This window comes from Ambystoma mexicanum, chromosome 3q (assembly GCF_040938575.1).
Source record: "Ambystoma mexicanum isolate Mex_15411 chromosome 3q, UKY_AmexF1_1, whole genome shotgun sequence".
Lineage (NCBI taxonomy): Eukaryota > Metazoa > Chordata > Amphibia > Caudata > Ambystomatidae > Ambystoma > Ambystoma mexicanum.
This window is the reverse complement of record NC_090926.1, coordinates 1193365919-1193392201: the sequence shown is the minus strand read 5'-3', so window position 1 is coordinate 1193392201 and position 26283 is coordinate 1193365919. Positions and strand designations below refer to the sequence as shown.

The window sequence follows — 26283 nt, the reverse complement described above, 5'->3', positions numbered from 1 at the left end:
AAACAACGGTGGCGGCGGGTTTACCGCCACCGTTATTTCCGGACCGCCAGGGTCGTAATGAGGCCCATTGTCTATATGCCATTTCATTTATGTATTGCTTATGGAAACGATGCATATGCATTTATTTTTTGCTCTCTCCTGATGGGTTCTGGCCCCATCCCTTCCTCCGTCGTTGTCAATTTTCTGATCCTAATAATTTTCCAATGTGAATCTTGTGTTGTTTTACCCGAATGGGTCGAAACACGTGTCGGCATTTCTGAAGTTATATTGGACTACACATATAAAATCTTTATCATAAAGACTACAGACTGCTGAGGGGTTCTTTGTACAGTATGATTTGTTACTATGCTCATTGTTTAGGACACCAATTAATCTTTGTACTTACCTAAGAGTGTTTGGGCTGCGCAACGTAACAGAGCTGACACTCCTGTGTTTCTCCTTGTTTCAAACCAGCAGTTTTGAGGTAACTGCTAGTCCCTCAGACGTGCAGCAACCCATCTTGAATTTTGATTCAAATATTTGTAAATTCTTTTTCATTTTACTGTCAGTCCCAGCGCCTCTACCATACGGCATTCCTCAAACAAGTTTTAAATTCACTAGACTAATGATTCACCTTGTTTGTTTATGTAAAGCAGAGGTCTGCAACCTGGTGCTCTGCACATGTTTTAGACTAAAACTCCCAGGCTCGCTCATCATTGGCTATGCTGCCTATGCGTGATGGGAACTGTAGTCCAAAACATCTGGAGAGCCAAAGGTTGCAGACTCCTGATGTAAAGTATGGTTGTTGTGCTGTTAGCACCAGCATATGGTTCCTGATGTACTGTGGTAGGAAAGCTCAAAGGACTCAACGTACTGGTCTCAGCTCCAGAATACTGACATGGTATGTCTACTCTGTGTGCAACCTCGGGTTAGAGAGCTAGAGCTTGCTCACGAATCCTCGAGTGAGGTTTCCTCCCATTGTCCCATAATCTGTCGCTTTCTCGGGATGGATCTGAAAACAAGTACGCAGAGAATTCATAGACATGAGGCCCAGAAGTGGCGTGAACTTTCTTACTGTGCATGGCTTTGTTCTTGCATGGCTGAAGCTTGCCATCCTACAAATGTTTGATACCCTGCAGTCATTAGTTTGGCGCTGTTGATTGTCATACCTAAGACAACTACTAAAGTTGTGATGCTGTTTGGGGGACTCCAACGTAGTCGTGTCTGTATGTATTGCAAGGTCAAGCAATTTGAGTAAGCAAAATCATTTGCATAACATGTGAAGCTTGATGTAGTCGCTTTTTGCTGCTGTTCCAAGCAGACAAGCATCCAGGTGAGGGTACATATGAAACCCTTCTCAGCGCTGCCTCTGGAGCTAGGACCTTGGATAACACGTAGGGTGCGGGCCAAAAGGCAGGACCTTGAAATACTAGTAATCTGACATACTGGCAGGCCGGAAGTGGATTTGGACATGGAAGCAGGGACCTTGCAGGTCCTGGGAGCACATAAACACTCCAGCTCTTTCACCTCCACCTAATCCTTCTCTTACACCTGCTCCTTCATCTCCTCTTGCTCTCCTTTATCTCTATATGAGAGTGGTCATGTAAAAGTGAAGACTGCCCTCTGTGCGGGTCTACCATCTTAGAATCAGGCGGGGGAATTATGACTGAGGCCCATTCTGGCATTGTTCCTGCTTGGTTCATAGGGAATTGGTTGTCCTCTGTCTAACTGTTCACAGGGAATTGAAAGGTGTGGTTTGTGGTTGTGCCCCAAGAATGAGTGCCTGTCTCCTATATTTGCTGCAATGTTTTCCTTGCAGGCCTAGTCCACGATCCATGACAAGCTTCTTCCCTAATGCTCAGGACTCACCAGGCCTGCCGCTACATGCATGGATGATCAGCCCTCAGGCAGGACAAGCTGTCTTACAACAGCAGCGTGTGTGCTGTGTGTGTGCGCGTGTTTGACCTTTGTAATCTAGATATGGATTCTCCACAAGCTATCTGTATGTGGCTCTCTTGTCAGCATTGGGAAGACTGAGGGAGCTCTATGGAATCCCCAGTTGAACACTCCCAGTGGTATCATTACAGAACAGTTGGCTACACTGGCTCCCAGAATTTCCAGATCTCCCTTTGCTCCTGAGGCCACAGTAAGTGCTTCACAGAGCATTGTCCACAGATAAATAAAATGTACACATGGAAAATTAAACGATGTACACATCATGTAAACAATGATTGTCTACATTATGCACACATAAATGCCAGGCACATCTGCGCAAGTGGGCTTTCCGGACAGTATCAGGGAGGCCCCAGAGTGCATGGAATGCAAATAAGCTGATGAACTTAGTACGTATTTCTTGACATTTTGGAATTCATTTCATATACTTTCCTGCACACCTAACGTACTATTGACTATTTTAAGAATACGTATTCAGAAAAAGTGAAAAGTACAAAAATACCCCATTGTCACAGAATGTGTGTAGGAATGTGAGCCGGGAAATGCTTTTTCAATTCAGCAAATTTCAAAACTATATACGTCTTGAGTTATGGACTTATGCACATAGTTATGAAAAAAAGAAACAAGTCGTCATTATAAATCAATACCAATTACTCATCTGTAAAATTCAATATGCACAAACAATGCAATAAAGTCGTTATTAGTTGTGAATCTACAAACCAATTGCAAATTACGAGTCATAGGCCATCCTTATGAGTCTGCCGGTAGCACAGGCAGGTTACTGGCAGACTCACCTTACCATTTCCGCCACCCGATATACTGGTGACACTGGGATATTATGGGTGACGGAGGTATGGTAAATTCCCATTCATGTGGAGTCCCATAGGATTCCATGGGAATGGGGTCACTGAAACACCAGCACCGTTAGTAACTGTTCAGTGAAAAATCTGCCGGTAGGGGCCTGAACTACCGGCAGGTCAGGCCTGCTGGTAGTTCACTACCGATACCAGCAGACTTGTAGTTTGCCAGTCCAGAAAAGGTGCCGGTAACCATTGTTACCGGCACTTTTTTCAGACCGGCAAACATGCAACGGGGCCCATAGTCTTACTTTACACCCGATTTAGATTCCATCCTTGTGTGTACATTTGTGAATGTACTTTGCATTATTTTAAATTGAAAAAAGTGGCTCCTGTAATTTGAGAAGAACAAGTTACTTACCTGTGGTAATGTTCTTTCGACTGGATATTCCTCCCACGTATTACTCATCTTTGATATGGAAGTCTGCTTGTAGCTTGCTTCAGAAATTTATTTATAGAATCGGGCACGGTGCGATGTCGAGTTGTGGCCCCTAACGGCCAACATCCTGTCTTTGGCCGTCATGTCGACCCTGGCGACCATTGCCTTATTTATAGTTTTTTTCCCTTTGAATGCTTTGACATAGATAGAGACGAATCTGACGTTGTTGGAAAGGAAGTAAGAGAGGAAGGTTGTGAGAGCGATGAGGAATGTGTGGGAGGAACATCCACGTATTCCTCATCTTTGATACACTCCCACATCAGTGTGTATGAGGAGGTCTGTGCTAAGAATTCATTTCTATTTATTGTTGCTGTGCAGAACAGCTTTGACAGATTTGGCCTCCTCCCCTGACATAGAGTCTAGGCAATAGAATCTGCTGAAGGTGTGAACATACAACCAAGAAGCCGCTCTGCAAATGTCCTTCACAGGCACCCCTCTTTCAGGAGCTGAAGAAGCAGCCACTCCTCTAGTGAAATGTGCTCTCAAACCATCGGGCGAGTACTTGCTGCTAGAGAATAGCATTCAGTAATGCACAGAACTATCCAACGTGAAATGGTTTGCTTTGTGACAGCTAACCTTAGCATGTGCCTTGAATAACCCACAAAAGGTTGGTCATCCTTTCGGTTGTATACTAATTGACCTTTTCACAATTGACCTCGGGAGAATTGACCTTGGAGGAATTGACCTAATTTAAATGGTCATTTAGGACATATATGCGGGGGAAACCCACCTCAACCACCCACCCAATCCAAAATCCCCCACAACCCCCCACCCAATCCCCTTATATCATTTATAATCCAAAACCAACCCAATACATATAAAATAACTAAAATAATAAAAGGTCAATTGTGCAGAAGGTCAATTAGGACCGCTATAATTAGATAAATTAGGACAAAAGGTCAATTGTAAAAGGTCAATTTGGGAAATACCATCCTTTCTGATATTTGCCATCCTTTAACTATAGTAACTTAGGGCCCTACTTGAGTCTAGGCGGTGAAGCTGCTCCTCCTCTTTAGAAGGATGGGGTGGTGGATAAAACGTTGCTAAGACTATCCACTGTGCCAAGTGGAACTCCACTTTAGTTAGAAAGGCTGAACGCACCCTCCACACTACTTTGTCCCTGAAAAAGGTTGTAAGGACAGTGCCTGCAGTTCACTACTCTGCGGGTTGCTGTTAACATCCTTAAGGGGCACACGTGTAAGGGCTCAAATGGAGTTGCCATTAGCTGCCTTAACACTAGGTTTAAGTTCCAGGTCACTTCAATGAAAGGAACCAGCAAGCACAAGTTTGTCAAACCTTTCAAGACTGTATCACAATAGGGAGCTTGAAGTAAAATCTTTCATCCGGTGATCTCTTAAAGATTGAAAGTGCCCGCTAAGTAGCCCTTGATTGTGGTTACTTGCAGCCCTGAATGGGTTAAATAGAGTAAAAAAGAAAGAACAGTAGAAACTGTACACGCAAAAGGGTTATATGTCTTCTCCCTGCATGAACTGCAAAACTTGTTCCAATGGCAATGGTAGAGAGATTTTGATGCTGGTCTTCTGGCAGAAAGTAGCACCTATATCATGTCTTCCGGAAGGTCCCAATCTTTATCTCACCCTCTAAGAAACCAGGTGTGAAGGTTCAGAGTACTGATTTCTGGATGAAGCAGGAGAGCCTCCTCTAGCGAGAGCAAGTCCTCTCTTTAGGGAAAACGAATTGGAGGGCAGATGGACATTTCCATAAGGTCTAGGTGCCACGTTCTCCTGGCCCAATCCAGAGCAATGAGGATCATGGATTTCCCGAACTTCCTCAAACTCCTGATGACATGAGGAATGACAGGACAGGCGGAAACGCGTACAGAAGTGGAAACGCACAGTCCACCACAAACGCGTCCCCTAGAGCTCCTCTTTGAGGAAATCCCCTGGAGCAGAACTGCTCACACTTCAAATTGACACTGGTCACAAACATCTCCACTTGAGGGGTTCCCCAAAGGGCAAACATCTCCAGAAGGATGTCCTGAGATAACTCCCAGTTATGGGAGATCGTGCTCTTCCTGCTCAGAGCTTCTGCCGCTGTGTTTTCTTCTCCAGCTAGAAGAGATAGTCCTTCCTTTAGTGCCCAGACCCAGAGCTGCATTGCTTCGCTGCACAGGGGACCCCAGACTCCCTCTCGTGTTTAGGTAGTGCATGGCCACTGTGTTGTCTGTCATTATCAGGTCACTTTTTCCCCATACCGAGGGCAGAAAAGCCATCAGCGCTAGTCTGATTGCCCTCAGCTCCAACAGGTTAATGTGAAGTATGGACTCCTATGGAGACCAGTGTCCACCGATTGACAGGTCTTTCATGTGGGCTCCCCATCCTGTAACGGAGGATCTGTCACAATTTTCATCTCCGGCCATGGTTGCCAAAAGGGTTCACCTCTTATATTATCTCGGCAGACCCACCACAGGAGATCCTGGGTGACATTGTTCGAGACCTGAAGGAGGTCCGTCATTTTGCTGGAGAATTGAGACCACTGGGATCTGAGAGCCCACTGGAGGGATCTCATTCTCAGACAGGCTTCTGGCACCAGAAAAATTCAGATCTCTTGAGGCTGAGCAACCTTAGGTAGTCGAAGGCCGGGAGATGTTGGCACTTTTTGGACCATCTGCGAGTGATGTTGAGCCCTCAACTCGGATGGCATGGCTTTTCCTGAGGCTGAATCCAGGACTGCTCCAATAAACTGAAGCTTTTGAGAAGATGTCAAGTGGGACTTCTTGTAGTTCAGGGAGATGCCCAACTTGTGCAGGAAATGGCAAGTGCGACTGAGGTGACTCTGAGTGTGTTCCGGAGAACAAGCTCTGATCACCCAGTCATCCAGGTAGGGATAGATGTGAACCCCCTCCCTTCTTAGACCCTGCTTCGACCACTGCCATAATCTTGGAGAAGACCCTCGGGCAGAGGTAAGCCTGAATGGCAGAACTCAAAACTGATAATGAGAACTGCCAACCACCAACCGCAGGTACTTTCTGTGTTTCTGATGGATGGGCACATGAAAGTAAGCATCCTGAAGCTCCAGTGACACCAACCAACCCTGGAGTTGAAGAGCCCGAAGGATTTGCAGTTGAATTACCAACTTGAACTTGTCCTTCCTGAGGAACTTGTTCAAGCGTCTCAAGTCCAAGATGGGGCGCACTCCTCTGTTCTTCTTGAAGATTAGGAAATAGGGAGAGTACAATCCCTGATTTCTCTCTGATGCAGGAACTAATTCTATTGAACCTTTCTTCAACACGGTGAGAATTGTCCCCCATGTGGTGTCCTCCTCTGATCGCTCTGAGAATGTTGTCCTTGAAATCGAAGCATAGAATTGAAAAGGGTGTCCTCTCCATCCCTGTGCAGAAGATTGTGAAGGTTGTCTTATTGTCGCCCCCAGAGATTTTGCTGCCGCCCTCGAAGCTTGCAGCTTATCAAACTGTTATCAGCTTTCTCTCCAAACAACTGTGCATGTCCAACAACCGTGCTTGGACATCGGTGTAAAGCATGATTTTCTGAGCCACTCCAAGCGTCTTAATACCGTGCTGGCTGCCATTGCTCTGCTCACTGAGTCAACTGTGTCCAGGCTGGATTACAATGACTTCCTCATGTCCTCTTTACCATCCTGGATTAGGTTCAGGAATCCTTCCCTCTCCTCACCTTCCAGTATGTGTTCTGCTGCCAATGCTTCAACTCTCTATATGGTATAAGTGTATTTGGCGAGAGCACAGGTGACATTGGCATATTTATGGGTTATGCTGCCCGCAGTGAACATTCTCTTTCCCAGGGCATCTATGTTTCTAATGTAGAGGAGCAGGTAGACGTTATGCTGCCAGTTCCCACCCCATCACCACTGTCATATTGGAGCAGTCAGAAAAGAGTCATAAATGTGACCCCCTGCATTGTTCCTATACCCCATTGAGTGTTTGAGAGATGTTGTGCACTCAGACAGCCATAGAGAATGTACCGATACACTGAAAATGTGGAAGGATGCTGCATGGAAGGATGTCATATGCCATGGTGTCAGAATGCATCAATGGAAATTGTGAACGGACGTTAAAATGAAGTAACGCAGGGTAAAAAGACAACCTACAGAAGCTTGCTATAGAGGAAGTTATAATGCAGCAGGGACGGCCATATTAGGAAAATGGACGACGGCTCATGTTGAACTTAGCTAAGCTACCTCAGAGACAGGCTGAGGCTGCAAGAATCTGGAGACAGCCCTGTGAGCAGACCCGACGATGAGCCAAGGTTGGCCCAGAGCAAAGATGCTATTTTGGGGAATAAGCGCAAAGCACAAAGGGAGTACAAGGATATGCTCTAAATGTGGGACATTCTTCATAAATGAAGGAAGACGAAAACATCTGTGAAAGCCAAACTGTTGGTCAATTTAAAGTGTATAAAGTTCACATGAGATAGAGTGAGCAAGTCTCTAGATGCAAAGAGGAGCTACCCTCTATAATGACATCAAACAGCAGTAAATGGAAGCCTGAAATGGGCAAATTCGTGGTCTTTTCATGTGTGACTTAGAAGTCGAAAACAAAGACTATTCATTAGAGCCTTAAGATCAGATAATGTTGTGCTCACACTCCCTTGAATGTTCCAGGACAGTGAGCAGCAAAAAGGTCAACTACAAACAGTAGACTTTGGCTGATAGCCTACTGATGCAAGATGCTGGACTAATTGGGAAAATGGGGAGTAGTCTGATGGGATTGAAACACCTATGTTTCCTTTCACATATGTGCTGCTAGGGAGCATAGTTTGAGATAGAATGCCAACTAATAAGTGGGGTTGAGGGGCAACCTAACACACAATGTTGCAGGAGCCAATCCACTGTCATTTTGTCCGCTATAATCAGTATGTACAAGGCATGCCCTACAGACAAGGGGTAGCCAATGATGCACTAATCCTTATATGTTCTATAAGTACATATGTTCCCTTCACCAATCCCTTCCCTAGATAGGTTTTTTTATTTTGCCAGGTAGAATGACATCATAGATGACATATCGTGAGGTATAAGACCTCCATGCAATCAAACTTGGGTGCGAGTGTGCAAACATCAGTTCCGATGTCTGGCAATTGACCCTGCTTTATTAAACTGAGAATAAAGTAGTACTTTGCCATATTCCGTGAGTCTATCCGGTTATTTGGTTTATGACCATTATTGTAATTCCATCTAGCACAAAAGACGCTTCAAGGTGCTACAGCACACTCTCATCTTTGTCTGCTGGAGTAGAAGGGTATCCTGAAGACCTAGGTGAAGATGCTGCTGCCTGAACCACAAGGCCGTTTGGCGTTGGGTGCTTTATTAGAAAAGATGGACCTATGGAGGCAGGTCAATATTTCTTTGTTAATATCTTGTTCACTGGTGGCATGGAATCCAGCTTAAGCCAATTTTCCATGACCCTTACTTTCAATGCGGTGTAGAAAGGCAGTACTGGTTCTCTTATTGGTCAACTGTCCAGTATGTCTGTAAGGTCATCTACCTTTACTATAGCAGCTGGCTTAGCCCAACCAAGATACGCTGACACCTTATTCATTACTGACCTATATGATGGGTCAGAGTAGCCAGACACCTCTGGATTCCCAAAGTCAGTCCAAGGAGAAGTTTCACAACTGCTAGCTTCTTTCAGATTAGCAACAAGATTCATCTTGGACTCCTCTGAAATCAGCTCCTCTGATACATTTTGAGTTCCATACTCGTACCCGAAGAGAATCTACTCTTCCTCCTTTTCTTCCTCAAAGATTGAACCCATGGATTTAAAGAAATCCGATCTTGGCGAGGGTTTAAAAGTCTTTAAAGCAAAAACAAAGAGGTTATGGCTGGAAGGTTTATACTGAATCTTAACCCCTTGACGTTGCTCTGGGCAACCTTCCAGACCGTCGTTCTTCGCCTGCCAAGCCATTACAGAAGGGGAAAAACCATATGCAAATCAGGCTTGGTCCCACCCCAAAAGGGGCAGTCCAGCCCGAACTGCTAGGTCACATCCCTTCTGCACGAGACCACAAGCATCCCCAAACATGTTTCGGCCTTGTTGGGCCTCATCAGTGAGGAGTAGCTTGGATCTCTAGGCCCAACAGGCACGAGACCCACGTCTGGGCATACCCGTCCCACTCGGGGTGACAAAGCAAAAACAAAGAGGTGACGGCTGGAAGGTTTAGACTGAATCTTAACCACTGGCTTGACCAGATTCTTCAAAGACATCACTATGCGTTGAGGAAGACTCCTTCAATTTATGTCGACGGACCTATCAGAGGCCTTGCTGGTCTTGAGTGATGTGGAAGGAACCGGAAAATATCTTCAACTTCTTCAGAGGGGCACTCGGAGGAACCGTGCTCTGAAACATTTCTAACATTTTTAAAGAGAAATGCTCCCATTCTGCAGGAGTCAATGACTTACTTGGAAAGGAGACATTCCTGTCAGGAGAGGAGGAAGAAGACATTGAAGATATGTGGCGTCACTTCTTGCCTTTCTTGTGGGAGAAGGACGAGCGTTGAGACCTTGACCTTGAGGGTTTCCGATGTCTAGAGCACTTTCTTCCAGGGGAAATGTCCCTGGAGTCATCAGAAGATTTTGAAGGGTAATGGAGGGGAACTTAGGAGAGGGCTTATCTTCTTTGAGTTTTCCCTTCCTTTCATGGAAGGCCTTGACAGTCATAGATGGGAAGACGCGCAGTCATCGACTTTGTGGCCTACCCCCAGGCACAACAAACCAACTTGGTGCAGGTTTGTAATCGGCATTTTCAGCCGCTTAAACCGCTTAAACCCGGGGTGTCAAGGACATTGCCGAAAAGATAAAGTTCTTGTCGATAAGATGAAGTACATAGCACAACATTCGCTGAGGCAATGTTGCTCCGAAGCATGCTAGCATGTGGGAAAAACAGAACTGAGGCACCAGTCGCCGCGTGTGCTACTTATACCAGCGTCAACATCACAGCCGACGTCACGCAGGAGGCCGTCAAGAGCCACGACTCAACATTGCACAGCAGCCGATTCTATGAAAAAGAAAATTCCAAAGCAAGTTGCAAGCAGACTTGAGCAGCAGAAATTGTTTTTAAATATGTTTCAGATACATGGGCCTCATTCCGAGTATGGTGGTAGTCATGGCTCTATTTGCGCCATGACTACCTCCCATACCGGTACTGACTCCGACTTGGTTCAATGGGGACTTACCGGAGTAGTCCGACCTTTGAGGGACCGGTAGGTCCCCATTGAAAAAGCCATTCCCCATTCCCATTTGAGCCCCCACAGGGCTCAATGGGAATGGGGAAGGTGCTAATAATGGTACCACAATTTGCGGTACCATTATTAGCTCTGAAGTCTCTTAACGGGTCCCGTCCATAACGCCTGGTCAGACCAGGCGCTAAAGGAGGGACCCGCTAAGGGACCTCGTAGTAGGGCAGTATGGGATTACTGGCACCGGTCTCCTTAACAGTGCCTGGTATCCCTTACCGCCCAACTCAGAATGAGACCGACCTGGTTAAACACACTGAAGGCATGCATAACGTTTTTAACTCAGGGCCAACTCTTATAGACAGTGTACGAAAATTTGAATTGTTTGATAACCCTTACAAATCTTTGTATAATAGGTTTCCCATCTATAACAAAGTTACTGCATAAGTGTGTCTCCTGTAGTGCAACTATGTCCCAGTTTGCTATTATGGCCTTTCCTTCAATGCTTGTAAAATACCTTATACCATCTGGTATTCCATGATAGCAGGGTCATGCAGCTATTTATATCAGTATTTCAATCAGCATAATGCTGCAGACTCTCAGATATGCCACTACTACTAATAATGATTTTGCATTAGGCCACTGTGCCATTGCTTTCTTTAACTTTTTTCATCCAACCTGCAGGAAGTGGTTGAAGAATATGTGATAGGCGAAGAAGATGGTGGACAGAAAGGAGAGGATGACGAGTATGAGATTCGAGAGTACGATGACAATGAGGAAGCAGACTACTATGGCAGAGCGTCTGAAGATCGCCAGGAGAGGTTTGGTCCTGTCGAACGAGGGCAGGTGGAGACCCAAGAAACACCAGTAAGTGTGGTCATTGTGCTGCCTAAGCCAGCATTGTGAGGTGCTTAAAAATGTAGGAACCGAAGAACATTTTGATCTGGGAGACCTTTAAAGGTGACTGCAACACTGACTCCATTTATCTAAAGTACAGCAGGCCTACAGTGAGAGACTGTGCATGACCACAGGTTGTGTACTCAACAATATGTTCTACACTGGCATATGTATGGCTGAGCTGTTGTTCTGTAAAGTTATTGAAGGTATACTCCTTCTTACTTAATGACAATAACTCGTATGATTTAAAGCTTTGTTGTTTATTTTTGTTGTTTATGCCACTGACGGTATTCTTGAAAATTCACATATATTTGTAGTGAGTACTTGAAAGGTTCTCCAAAATTAAACCAATATCGATTAAAACGATTGAAAAAGTAAATATGAAAGATATGAAGATGCCTGTGTATGTTGTGTCTGGCACACATTAAGTGAAAGGTAATTTTGAACAACTGAAAGGACATGCTCCTCTGTGAATGTTATGAGATGGTTCTTAAATATGCCAAAGTGTGATCTGGAATGCTAAACCGGGAAAGGCCATAAACACATGTCGAACACACTGAGTCCTCCCGAGCACTGCCTGCTTTCATGCTCACTGACCAGTCTGCCTTTCTCCATCTTGATCGAAGGGGAGGTATTGTGGAGAATCATCTTGACAGGACCAGTCCCCCATATACCCCAATTTGGGAGTGCACCATATATCCCAATTTGGGAGTGAAGATTTACATCCTCAGACCTCAGAAATTAAAATAAAATGTTCTAGAAAGAAATTTGTATAGGAGTTTCTTTTCATGGGGCTAAACATCACTAGGAATTTATTTTGCTAAACATTTTGGGGGTCCTTTTGAAAAATAAAGAAATAATGGGTCTCATTCCAGGTCGGCTGGTCTGGTAAAAAATTGCTGGTATTCATGGTTACAAGCACTTAACCGGACTGACCGACTATGGGTTTGCCGGTGGGGCACCTGAGTTACCTCCTGCTAAAGGCTGGAGGCAATGCCTTACTGGCAATAAAAGCCGGCATTACCAGCCCCGGTATTGCCGGAGCTGGTAATGACGGGCAATCCCGCTCATGTAGTCCTATGGAGCTCCATGAATCGGGATTAACACTGTCACTCCAGCACTCGGAATCCCCAATCCGAGTGCAGGAAATGGCAATAACATTTGCCGGTATCCTGGCAGATTTACAGCCAGGATACCGGCAGGGTCGGAATGAGGCCAAATGCTTTTAAGCCATCCTATACTTACCGCCCCATTTTCATATGCTTTCAAAGTGAATAAGGGTCACAAAGAGTTGAGATGTATGCCTTACTTTCCTCCTACATCCTGAAAGTACATTTGTTACCCCCCCCATGAGATTTTGATGGAAGTGCAAAAGGTGTTGAGTGCTCAGGAATCCTTTAGCATCTACTATCGGCAGGTGGATTCCTGTGGCATCCATTGGTAAATGACGCCTGCAAAGCTTAATTTGCAGACAGCATTTACCTTTTTTACAAGATGGCGGGTAAAACTAAAGGCACCTTCAATTGTGCCCTCGGTCTTGCAGAAGTTGACATTGCATGCGGTGAACCCAAGACCAACTAAGTGCTAACGGTGATGGCACTCTGCATGCAATATGCATCTATTATGAATTCACCCAATTTGCATGATATGTTCTCTTTTTTAAGAACATTTTTTAAACCCAGAAACTGATGTGTTGAAAATGAGCACTCTCTGCACGTTGGCATCAGTGTGTGAGCCTTAATTGCCATGAGGGTGGCCAACAAAGCTAAAACATTGCCCTAATGCACACAAGCATCACATCACTTCCTAGTTTAGCAAATGGCTAGACACATAACATCCGTGCAATGCAGACTCCTCTCTTCCTCTAAATGCCTCCGTGCTCAAGTCATACTTTTGCCAGAGCTTTGTTTTCCATGGAGGTCTGTAAGTTTTGCTAGGCTCCCACTGATTCTTGGAATAAGTCCTACGGCCTGATTTACCAAAATGCTTTCAATGGGTCTTTCCCATGTTAAAACATGTTTGTAAATCAGGCCCCTTGTGTTTTAAAATACTTTATTATGAAAGTCTGAAGTTCGATTCTGCACTTCTGGTCGTCCTGCATTTAACCTGTTTTTTATTTTGTTATGGTGGGATCCCCACCACACCTACCCTCCCTGCCCCACGCACCCGCAACCAACTCACTTCTACCCCAGACCGGCACATACACATATGTAATTGGCCCATTAGACAAAAAGTGCAGGGCAAAACTGCATACTTTCTTTTGAAAGTCTTTTAAAACACGACATACCCCTGGGATGTGACCCGTGGCTTCTGGTACTGTCCCGCTTCTCCCACAAGTATATCCACGGTCCCACTGTAACTGGGACTGACATCCAGATATTGAAAACATCGGACATGAATCATATTCTGACTCCAAAGTAAGGGATTCAAAACATTGGGCCTCATTCCGGCTCTGCCGGTCCCGAAAAAAAAGTGTAATTATTTCCATATACCAGCACTTTTCCTGACCGACAGTGAGGGTTCACTGATCTACCTCCGGCCAAGAGCTGGAGGTAAATCAGGCCCGGTAATACCGGCAATCTCCTCCAAAGAGTCCTTTGGGAATCCATGTCATGGGGAAGGACCGCTGTTGCCGGCACCTGCACTTTCCCGGTAATACCGGGATATCAGGTGCTGGTAACAGGAAGTCCGTTTGCCAGTATCCTGACGGATTTACTGTCAGGGTACCAGCAACCTCGGGATGACCACCATTGTCCTTTTCAAACTCATTCGTAGGTGAGCGAATGTGTCAGTTAGCAAGAACACGTAACTGTAAAGAACAAAGCATCACACTCAGTTTATAGTTGTCCTTCTGACCCATTCGACTGAGATATGCAGTCCCGCTGACTGACAGTTTCACTCGGAATCACACAGTGACAGTGTTTTAGATCACTTTGACTATGAAAGCCAAACAACGTATGAACAGCACAGCCATGTCTCTGTCCCTAACAAGACTAAAGCCCCAATTCTTTATTAAAAAGGAAGGCGGAATGCTTTGAGAAATTGTTAATTAAAGGACAATTGATGAAATGTGACTAAAAATAATCCAAGAAGAATGTTTGTTTTCCTTTCCCATCTAAGGGTAATAAACATTTCAGTCTTAATCCACCAATATTGTTCAGATAACCTATTTTCTACTTCTGTTACTTGCAGGAAACGAGTTTGAAAGGCGAGAAAGGTGAACCGGCCATTGTTGAGCCAGTGAGTATTCCAAACAAACACTGACAACCGCAATAGTATGCCATTTTGTATAGTGAACAACTTTTCTGTATTCTCTTTTTTCTCTCTCTCTCTATGTCTCTCTCACACACATGCAAACACACACACAAAGGCGATTACAGATACAATGAGAGGACAGAGGACATAAAATGAGTTGGTCACCCCTAAACGTTTCTCCCCAACGTGTATATCTAAGGCTCACAAAGACATTGAGTATTTTCCAGTCACCGGCTGGGAATCCTCAGTGTGAGTGTTCAGGAGAAGCAGCAAATCTATATTCTGTCACACCGTTTGCGGAGTAAATGTTGCTTGTGCCCGGCGCACTCTCTCTTGCATCTGTCCTGATGAAGTAATTCTTGGGGAAGATACGAGGCATCCTCCAGGTCCTTGCCTAGTAAAAGCTTGGGATAAGTACTCCATCTTAGAATGCTGAGCCATTCGGCCAATTGTAGAGAGCATAGTCAATCTTTCCTGGCCGCCTCTTTTGGCTGCCTCATCACAGTATCCAATGCAAAACACAATCCTCTAGACATACCTTATTTGGATAGAGTGTAGCCCAGCTCCTGGAGTCAGAGCCACTAGGACAGGGTTATGCCAGAGGTTCCAGGACAGGGTCCTGCAACTAAAGGCTCTCCAGTTGTTTTGGACTCCGGGTCCCATGGCAACTCACCATTGACATGGGTGGATGGGAGTCGTAGTCGCATACATCTGGACAGCTGCAATGTTAGTAATCAGAAAATTGTTATGATAGAGCATTTCCACTGCTTATGTTCACCTTATGTCGTATGACGAAAGATAAATAAATGGGTCCCAGTGGTTCTGGTTGAAAGACAAGTGTAAGTCTATTCATTGGTGTCATTTAATTGTGCAGAGAATCAAATCTGAAATATAAGAATTGAAAAAAAATCAGATAAGAAAATTCTACGAAGAAAAGGGGATAGAAAAGAGAGGCACTTGGGATCTCCCCGATTAAAAAAGCAAAAAAAAAGATTAGAAAAAAGACCACTGATGAAAATACCTCCAACTGCTCCAGAGACTTTAGCAAATCCTCTGGGATATTCCTATCATTCAAGATTGAATCCTCAAACTATCCTACATTGACAATTCCAAACTGGACGTGATTGTCTTGTTCAAAGTGTTATTACAATTAATCTATTTTGTATACCAATACTAGGGCAGAGTGATGTTTTGATTATTTGCACAAGGCTCTAAATGGTGTGTTCTCAATTCAGCAAAATGTCGATTCACCTTACAGTGAATTGAGGTCAGTTGTTTTGCAGAAGCTGCAGGCCTTCTATTTAGAAACAAATCATGAATCAGCAATGAATTTGCTCCCGACCCATCAAAATGTGCAGTCCATTCTACGTGCACCCATTTAGAATTATGAATCACAAATTTAAAATTTCGTCTGGGGGAATCTCTGCAAGAATCACATGGGAACATGAAAACCCAGTTCCGATTCCTATTCTGATCTGACTTCAATATCACTAAGCTAGAAGGAAAGGAAGACTGCTTGTGGGACTGGAGTAATTTTAATTAAACATAATGTGGAGTTCTAGAGTTATTTTATGACATAATGGAAAAACAGGACTAGGAGTAGATAAATAGGTGGTTTTCATGCTAAACGCTCTTTGCCCAGAGGAGATCATTTCAGACCGTACGCAGAACTACCATTATTATCATACACACATGTGCAAGGCCCTTAGCTACAACAGACATTTGTCATGTGCAGAGACGATATAGTAAAACATACAAAAAGCTGAATTTTATGTTTAAACTTGTAACATCCAAGCTAAAGGGTATCAGATGTGGTATTGTGCCTTTGGTTGGTTCCATGTGTTAAAATTGTGGCAAAATGGTTGTGGACACAAAATATTGCGGTAACAATGCAGTGGGTTTTACCTCCGCAATCCATGTAAAGGATGCGGGCGACACCCCCGCAACTCCTGGACGCATCATACCATTTGAGGAGAGCGGGGTCACCCCCGAAACCCCTGCCCCCCCTTAAATGTTGTAATGGGGTACACCTTTAACGGGTCAAACCACGCAATTTTTTGTACAGGTGACATTTTTGCCGCGATTGTATCACTACATACCCTTTGGTTGTGTTTTCTATACTTACAAAGTTCTTTTGATAGGATGAGCCCCTCTACGCTGCAAATATTTGCATGATCAATACAAAATACATTGACCTTTCCCCTTAAGTCCAATGTACATCTTTTACAGATATAGAAACGTGGACGCACTAGAATTATAAAGACTGTCAGCCCTGTCTGGCCTGGCAGTTCTCCTATAATAGCAGCAATTCCGGGGCTATTGTGGTTTTTGGTAGTGTATGAATGAAATCAGAGTTGATATCAAGGCCTGACTGCACCTAGGGAATGCCAGAAGGCCTCAGAACCTGTGTCTACAGGGCCTTATAATGGACAGTTGACCTTCTTGAGTGTCATCCTCAATTTAAATGTCTCAGTTGACAATGCAAGCCTGCTATGCGTTTTTTAAGACCTTCCCACTAATTTAATTCTATCTTACTGCATTCTTATTGCGTTCCATGGCTTATCAACCAATTCACCAACCAATCATGTATGATGTGGGAGCAATCCTTTTTGTCAAACTATCGTTTGTGTCTTCCAGCACTCATTCTACACACTGCCAATTCCTTACTCTGACACTTCCGTCAGTGGGCCTGGCCTTACTATCAGTAGGCGGAATCCAATATGATTATCTGGATAGTGGACCTCACAACTCCTAAGAAATCTTGAGCACACCTCGAGGACATCAAGCATCCACCACCATACTTAACGCAATACTCCCACCACATTAATAATGACACCCCATGCAAGTTATGCTAGCCAATAACGAAAGCTCTCGTCCCTTCATTCAATTGCACTTTATTCTGGTCAAAATAATGAAAACGATATGTTCATTACATCTATCACTCACATGTATGTTTTCATTTGCCTACATGTTGTGAGTTAAGTATTTGTGCTTTTGTCTCTCTGACCTTTCCCAGTCTTTCCCATTCCTGTTCTCCTTAGCCACATTACTTGTTCACCCGACAGACCAGGGTATGGATGCCTCCCTACATGAGGAATCACAATTCTCCACAACATGGACGAGGCTTGACCCTTATGGTGGTTATGTGTGCAGTACAAATGACAACATACCATGACAAAACATAGTAGAGGGAGCCTGGTGTCAATCAAGTCCCTGGTGCAGAAAGTAGCTCTTCAAACCTTCAATTTGTTTTCATCTCTCTGTCATTTAATCCAGGTCTCGTTATGGGCAGCTACACCAAAGACCAGAAAGAAAGACGGAAGAGTTCTTAAAATGATGGAAGATTCCAGCATTGCTGGCTAAATGTGGCTATCCTCGTTTTGTTTTACTACCTTTCTCCATATTAAGCATCACATCTGTGTGGGGGGCCTCAGGGGCCTGCACACCTCAGAAACAGCAACCTACGTTTTGTGAATTAGAGGGGTTGTGAAGCAGCCAACAAACCTCCCTAATCCTGTACTCTGGCTGTACGTACAGCCAGAGTTAAGGGTATCAGTTAATTCTTGAAGACCCTATTTTGTTTTTCCCCCTAAATAAAATGGTATTCGCCTTCTCTGAACAAAAGTTAAAAAGTAAAACCATTTTCTAAAACTGTAAACCTCTCTGAGTCTCTTATTGGATTGCATCCTGGTACGTGTTTTCCTGTGTTTTATACTGGCATAAAACTACAAAAACGATTTAAAATAATTGTATAAGAATACCGAATAACGTGAGCTGGAACGCTAGAAGTTGACACACTTCCATCCTTTACCAAGGACAGCTCAAGATGCAACAGGAAATTATGTGTGAAGTTCACACATTGCAAACTGTGCCACGAGAAAATGTAGGCCCGCTGTTACGCTCCCATGTTTGATCCTGGCCAAATCAATGGCCCTCATTACAACCCCAGCGCTAAACCACGGCGCTATTAGCACCATGGTTGGTGCCGGTGTTGTAACGAGTCCGCCATGGTGGAATGGGGAAATACCGCCCCATTCCAAGGTTGGCGGGGCGGTATTTCCCCATTTCACCATGGCCCTTCCCCATTCCCATTTTCGCCCCATAGGGCTCAATGGGACTGGGGAAGGCACTAAGTACGGTACCGCAAATTGCGGTACCGTAATTAGCACCGAAGTCCCTTTGCGGCACCCTACTTTAACGGCTGGTAAAACCAGCCGTTAAGGTCGGGTCCCGCAAAGGGACCTCGTAATCAGGCGTTAAGGGTTTAACGGCGCCGACACCTTTTACAGCGCCGTTAAACCCTTAACGCCAGGGCCGTAATTACCACAAATATATCTAACAGGATCTTACTTTCTTTGACTGACACATTTGGGATCAACTAGAAATGATTCTGCGAAATGTGAATTACAAAAAAACTTAACCCGTGCATGATTTACTAGACTACCATTTTTTCTCTATGTATAATAGCAATATTTATAAGTTATATAGTGCAAATCAAATGTTGAATTGTCCCTTAGCTTGACCAATGCTCGGGTTGCTATCACTTGGGAGACGTGACAGAAAAGTGAAAATCATTAAGGTTTGCAATGTTTGCTCTGCAAGGTGCCTTTCATGGACCTTGACTGTGTAAGGAGACTGCCAGCCAAATGTTAAACTTGGCACCCCCATCATCCTCGAGCCAGTGACCATGGGATATCGGCCTGCTACATAGATTCTGATGGGGCAGCTTGCTTAATACTGATGATTGTTATAGTGCTGTACCAAAAGGGTTGCTTGGCTATCCTCAGAGTCTCACTGGGTACCAGGCTCTTTTCTGATCATTCAGCCTTTCACTGCCTCCGGACCTACCATGCACTTAGGAGCTGTAACCCTACAGTCGCTTGTCTACTTGTACTACCCAGAGCCGTGCTGCCCTGGCTGCATTTACTCAGAGCACTGCTGCCCTGTTCCCCTCCCCTCCCTCATACCCTCTCACTCCTTTCCCTTGCACTTTGCGTTCTCGCACTTGCACGATCTGAATGACACAAGGCCTAGTAAGATCATTTGTCTTGTCCTCCCTCTGTCTTCCCTCCCTCGTCTTGTCGCGCCTAGAAGCACTTGCATACAGGCGCGTTATGAATGACATATCATAATCATCCCTACAGCTATGGAAAGAGTATGGCCGATGAGGGGAGAAGGTCAGTAAAACATCATCGGGCACTGTCCAGCACAAACCCTGCATGCTTTTGTGGAAGGGAGACGAGATCTTCAGCACTTGTACGCATTTATGATTAATTATGTGCCTAAAAAGACACTGCCATATTAAACATTGCGCAGACATGCACTGCGTCAAATGCCAATGCAACATGAAAAGAGGCAAAAAGCTGACAATTAAGAACAGATAAACATTTATTTCTTATACTCCACTGTACACTGGGTTTTCATGTTTGGAGAAAATTGAAAATAAATCCCCTTTTTCTCCTCAAACATTGAAGCATTAGAAGCAATCAGCGCCCTATGTATGTATATTTGTTGCGTTATGGCACTTAAAAAACTCCAGCCCAGGTTTAACCCATTGCATGTGCAGTTCTGTTTAGAGGTAGGTGAACCAGCCTGGCCAGTAGTGTATGTAGGCTGCAGGACTGCTTGAATGCAACAGTACACACTGCAGTAGTCTTCAACTGCGTAATTAGTAGAAATCATACTACTCCAGTCGGTAGAGCAGCAACACTGGCCACTGCGAAGAAACGAGCTTTCCAAAACATGCATTCTTCCACGTACAAATGCTTATGTCTAACACATATCATGTCTCCCTCTTTCTTTCAACAGGGAATGAGATTCTATGGCCCACCAGGTTCCGCGGGGTATCCGGTGAGTTCAATTTTTCAAGATTCACCTCCTCTTCTTGCTCCCCACTGATGTAAGGCCAATTTAAGCTTTTAATATTTGTCTTGAGACAGTGGGTGGGCTCGAGGGCGTGATGGGGAATTTTCAACCCCCAAATGTGTTGACACATGCCTGTTTCTATCTCTACACTATGATGTCAACATGGCCCATTTCTTGGTCACTGTCGGGTACTAGCTGATATGCATCCTTAGAATGCCCAATTTGAAATTCTGTGGAACTCCGGTGTGAAGAGAAACAGTGAGAAATGGCATAATGGATGCTTGTTTAGTGGCAGGTTGCAATAGAGGAAGGTGAAAGTCATAAATCCTACTGCAATGCCCTCTATAAAAGGTAAAGACTTTTTTTTTATGAAGGTGGGAAATGGTATGGATGCGTGAAAACGTGTGGGCACATTTTTGATTCGATTCCGTGAAGCAAGCAGGAGGCACAGTAGGGCGTGTACGCCGTGCATTTACCCACACAGTGCAGGGAATCCAACAGTGTGTCGGTGTGCATCGAGAGACCAGGATCTCTACAGAATGTGCCTGCATCTTAGCATGTGGGAAGAGCAGGCAGTGACTTATGATAGCGTCTACCATGTTTTCGGATCTGGATCCCCGGCGGCGCCATGGGCTGTGGGTATGGTAATGGAGAACGAAATCATCTGGAAATGAAGCTTGGATGTCTTGTGTTTGAAAGGGTTTTCTCTTTGTGGACCAACCTTAATAATAGCAACCCCTCTTCTACTATCTCTCCTACTCTAGCCCTCCCTCTCATTTCCCCCATCCTCTCTCTCTTTCAGCATGCAACCTTGGCGTTATCTTTCATTCTCCCCTTGCATTCGCCCTTCATACCCCTCCTATTGCGCGCTCCTGGCGCTATGCCTTGATTAAAATTCACCACACACTCCCTTATCTTTCTTTTGGCTCCTAAGCATCGGAGTGCCCTTCCTCTTTCAATTTGCTCTTCTTCATCTTTTGCACATTTTTCAAACACATCTTAAACTCCATCTTCTTTTGTCTCTTGCTTCTTAAAAAAAAGAAGAAAAATTGCTTCTTTGCCCCTTTCTCTGTTGATGTAACCTGTATTCATTGTATCATTTTTTTGAATTATTTTATAGTTCCGGAGAACGAAATCATCTGGAAATGAAGCTTGGATGTCTTGTGTTTGAAAGGGTTTTCTCTTTGTGGACCAACCTTAATAATAGCAACCCCTCTTCTACTATCTCTCCTACTCTAGCCCTCCCTCTCATTTCCCCCATCCTCTCTCTCTTTCAGCATGCAACCTTGGCGTTATCTTTCATTCTCCCCTTGCATTCGCCCTTCATACCCCTCCTATTGCGCGCTCCTGGCGCTATGCCTTGATTAAAATTCACCACACACTCCCTTATCTTTCTTTTGGCTCCTAAGCATCGGAGTGCCCTTCCTCTTTCAATTTGCTCTTCTTCATCTTTTGCACATTTTTCAAACACATCTTAAACTCCATCTTCTTTTGTCTCTTGCTTCTTAAAAAAAAGAAGAAAAATTGCTTCTTTGCCCCTTTCTCTGTTGATGTAACCTGTATTCATTGTATCATTTTTTTGAATTATTTTATAGTTCCGGAGAACGAAATCATCTGGAAATGAAGCTTGGATGTCTTGTGTTTGAAAGGGTTTTCTCTTTGTGGACCAACCTTAATAATAGCAACCCCTCTTCTACTATCTCTCCTACTCTAGCCCTCCCTCTCATTTCCCCCATCCTCTCTCTCTTTCAGCATGCAACCTTGGCGTTATCTTTCATTCTCCCCTTGCATTCTCCCTTCATACCCCTCCTATTGCGCGCTCCTGGCGCTATGCCTTGATTAAAATTCAACACACACTCCCTTATCTTTCTTTTGGCTCCTAAGCATCGGAGTGCCCTTCCTCTTTCAATTTGCTCTTCTTCATCTTTTGCACATTTTTCAAACACATCTTAAACTCCATCTTCTTTTGTCTCTTGCTTCTTAAAAAAAAAGAAGAAAAATTGCTTCTTTGCCCCTTTCTCTGTTGATGTAACCTGTATTCATTGTATCATTTTTTTGAATTATTTTATAGTTCCGCGCCTTCGGCAAAAGGCCCTTAATACATTTAATAAAATACATATACAAAGAGGGAGTGGATTGCCATGGTGCCCATGGATACATTCTTTCGTTGTTGCAGGCGGGGAGACTATGGTGCATGTGCCTGAAGTTGTTTGGAGTTAACGGTGCATTTATACATATATTGACCTAGACATTGAATACTAGCAGTGAGGAACACATACACGTTGTAATGTAACTGTCTAGGGACATTGAAAGGGGAATTAGGGGAAACTTGATTACGATTCATCTGTTTAATCATGCTGATTAGAGTTGTTTACACTGGTAAGAACTAATGCATATGGAGCATATTTTGGTGTGTGCTGTGGTGTGGTTCGTGTGCCTCATGGAAGACTGTTTCACTACGCTGATGTACTTCTGACAGTATAGACGTGCCCAAAGGGAGTACAATTTTGACTCTTCATACTGTATATTAGCTGTTTAAAAAATATGTTCTTGATGTATTCTGTTTTGTATTATTGTGATTTATATATCTAGCACAATTCTCATTTGCTTTTGTTTGATTATTTTACATTAATTTGAAGATTTTGAAATACAATTTTATTTATTTATAAAATGAAAACTAATAATATATATTTGTTATGAAAATGTGTATATTTGTTGTTCTTATGGAACGATGGATGATATGCACGTGTTTTAATGATAATATTTGATCTATTGCTTGAATTGGTTGTGGACTGTTAATTGACAAGAAGTACACCCTGTTTTCTCAATACAGCCTTTTCATGGTAGGCACCAATAGGGATCTCCGCTGTGCGAGCATGCACGCACAGCGGAGATCCAAGAGGATCCACTGCATGATAGATGTTCAGACACGAGAGCCCAGGGACACATGGGTACCCGTGGCTAATATGCATCAGGCGGGGAATCGCCAGGATCCGCCAGCAAGAGCTTGCAGTACAGATTTGATTGAGTTTATATGGAGAGCGAGTTTATATGGAGAGCTTGCACAAACGCGCCTGATCTTCATGGCACTGGGTGGTGGGAGTGCATAGGAGTGACACAACCAAAAGTAAAATGGCCATTGTCACATCATGAAGCTAAGCAGGGACGATTTAAGTATTTAGACATTTCCTGAATCCAAGAGGATCTGAGACTTGGCAGGAATTGTTAAGAAGGATATTCCGGAAATGACAGGTTCAGGACCACAACAATTCTTCCGTCAAATTTCTCTTTTCTTCTTTTCTGAAACTCGGCTGCACACAGAGTCTGCATTGTGAAGAACAGAGATACCTTTCAGGGATATAAGAACACAATTGACGTTCAGGAACTGTGGGCGAACGCCGTACAGAGGCTAGTGGATCACAAAAAAAAACTTAAAAGTGGCCTCCTTTCCACTGGCATCCAGTGCAGACTTTTCCAGAAGGAATGACAAGATCATTCCTCTTGATGTCCAGTACTAGCCTTACTGCTGTGTTCTGCACTAATTGGGGTCACTTAGGTAGGCCGACATATAGAGCAAGCCTATGCGAGATAAAGGCATTGACTAAGGTAATATTATGTTGAAAGACTAAAAGGTGAAGCATCCTTCTGAGTATTCAGAGCTGGAATAAGACTTGGTCACTGACCCTGCCTGAAGGGACTGAGACACTTGATAGCCAACCAGTACACTGAGGTTCCTCATCTTTTGACTTCGAGACACAGACAAAGAGAGGATGCATTCCAGAACACTGAGTTTTTTCTTCAGAGAAGAATCTCTGTCTCACCTGGATAAAATGTAAGTCTGATTTTAAATATTCTGCTACAGACCCAACCGTGGATTTAACAAAACCTGCAGTGACAGCCTTCAGGTCGCCCTCTTGAGGAAGCAGGACCCAAGTGCCATCCAGGTAGGAATGAAAGTAAATCACATGTTCTCAGAGGAAAGAGCAAAGGTCGGGAGATGCAAATGAAAAAGAAAGTGGGCGAGGCATGCACCTTGCAATTTGCAGTTGAGCTCTTCCTGTTGAAGACTACAACACAATAAAAATGAGAGTTTAAGTCTTCAGGCCTATAACTTCCTCGGGTGCATCCTGTTTCTGTTAGGAGATTTGATCAACCACAGCCTCTTGGGATAGACCTTCAAACGAGCAACAAGGTCCCCTGTCAAGTTTAAATAGCAAAACATAAAGGCAGCATGACAAATCAATGGGCCACTCTTCAAAAGGTTGTAAATGAACATTGGTCAATGAAGACCTTAGTCCATGTGGCTGCACGGTCCAATGTCTTTTACACACCAGCAACCTCATTGATCTCTAATGTATATGGAGTATCCAGTGACAGATCTCTTGAGTCACTGCATATGTGCAAATGGCAGCCACTGACAAATAGAGACACTGTTCAGCCGCTCACCTTCAGGTAAACACTGAGCACAGGGTAAGTCTCAATGCAGTAGCCCACAAAAGGCATTCAAGTGCTCCAGACTCCGAGTGCTTGTCAGTAGAGCACACCTGGACAGCTAATCTACTCTGTTTGTAAAGCCTATATATCTTTGATAGTTCTCAGAGTTCCTGCCCCATTCAGCTCCACCGCAGTAAATTTCCTGCCCCCTCCACCAACATTTTAACTTTGCTTTCTTTCATTATAGAAGTACAGGCCACTTCAAGGAGTTGTTACTTCATCAATTACCTTTCTAACGTTCTCGCCTCTGCAACAGTCTCCTACTCTAATTATATCCTCCTTGGAGATTTGAACATCCCAGAGTCCCAATCCGCAAAGGCCCTCTCTGACCAACTCCAGGGACCATAAACAGAAAGCACTCTCTCCCACGCATGTCAAAGGTCACATGCATGACCTAGTCTTCACCTACTGTCTGATCCTCTCATGCTCAAACTACCTTTCCCTGGAATGGAACGACCATACTGCACTTCTCCTTCTCATATCACACACAAGACTGCCACACAAAGGTAAGGCCAAACACCCTGTTATTGAGTACTGATCCCTCAAGAACTTCCTGCTAGACACACTAGGAGCAATGTTCACAACATTCCCCACCACAGTGAATTCCTCGGCCTTCTGGATACATTTATCATATACATAACTATCAGGCCAAAGAACTAGTGGATGACCACGCTACTCTAAGGTCTAGTCGCCCCAAGGTCAAAGTATCTGCACCCTGGTACACACCCAGGCTTTCCGAAAACAAATGCACAGTCATGTGTGGATCCCCCATGGTTTCATTCTACCTTAAGGTCTGTGGCCCACAGGACATTACTCGCCACAGGGAATGCCTGGCTACTATCCACACATAGATGTCAAATGCTTACCTTCAACTGAACCTGACCAAGACCGAATTTGTCCTCATCAGTCCCAACCTCCAAACAACAACTCAAGCAACAAAGGCTGGATGACATATGCCTGGAAGGGTGCATCCCTAAACTGTCAAACTCAGCCAAATTCCTTGGCTTCATTGTTGACAGAAGCCTTTCATTCCAAACCACATATCCTAAAAGGCGCAAACTGCATGGCTACAGACCCACAAATTCTGCAAAGTCAAACCTGTACGAATTGCGTACGGTGATCCAAGCCCTCGTTATCTCGCACATCAATGGGGGAAATTCCCTCTTTACTGGGTGACCAGCCACACACCAGACCACCCTCCAAGCAACACAACATGCTGCAGCTCGCCGCATTACGGGTACCCACATATTCAACTTATGTTGTCCCCCCCCCCCTGCCCCCAACCAAAGAATTCCCTCTCTGCACTCCCAATCCCACTTACCTTCTTTTCTGTCCATTTCAGGAGCGGACGCGCTGGGAATAATTCTGTTCCCTGCGT

The 26283-nt window shown here is 44.3% G+C and overlaps 1 protein-coding gene across 3 annotated transcripts in view; it reads left to right on the top strand.

Moving 5' to 3' along the window:
* Positions 1 to 26283, top strand: part of COL5A3 (collagen type V alpha 3 chain) — an 899023-nt gene that overhangs the window by 347459 nt on the left and 525281 nt on the right. For all 3 annotated transcript variants that reach the window (XM_069604041.1, XM_069604040.1, XM_069604039.1), the window contains 3 exons: positions 11079 to 11261; positions 14484 to 14531; positions 20355 to 20396. In XM_069604041.1, coding sequence (XP_069460142.1) covers positions 11079 to 11261; positions 14484 to 14531; positions 20355 to 20396 — 273 coding nt within the window. The remainder of the gene's footprint in view (positions 1 to 11078; positions 11262 to 14483; positions 14532 to 20354; positions 20397 to 26283) is intronic.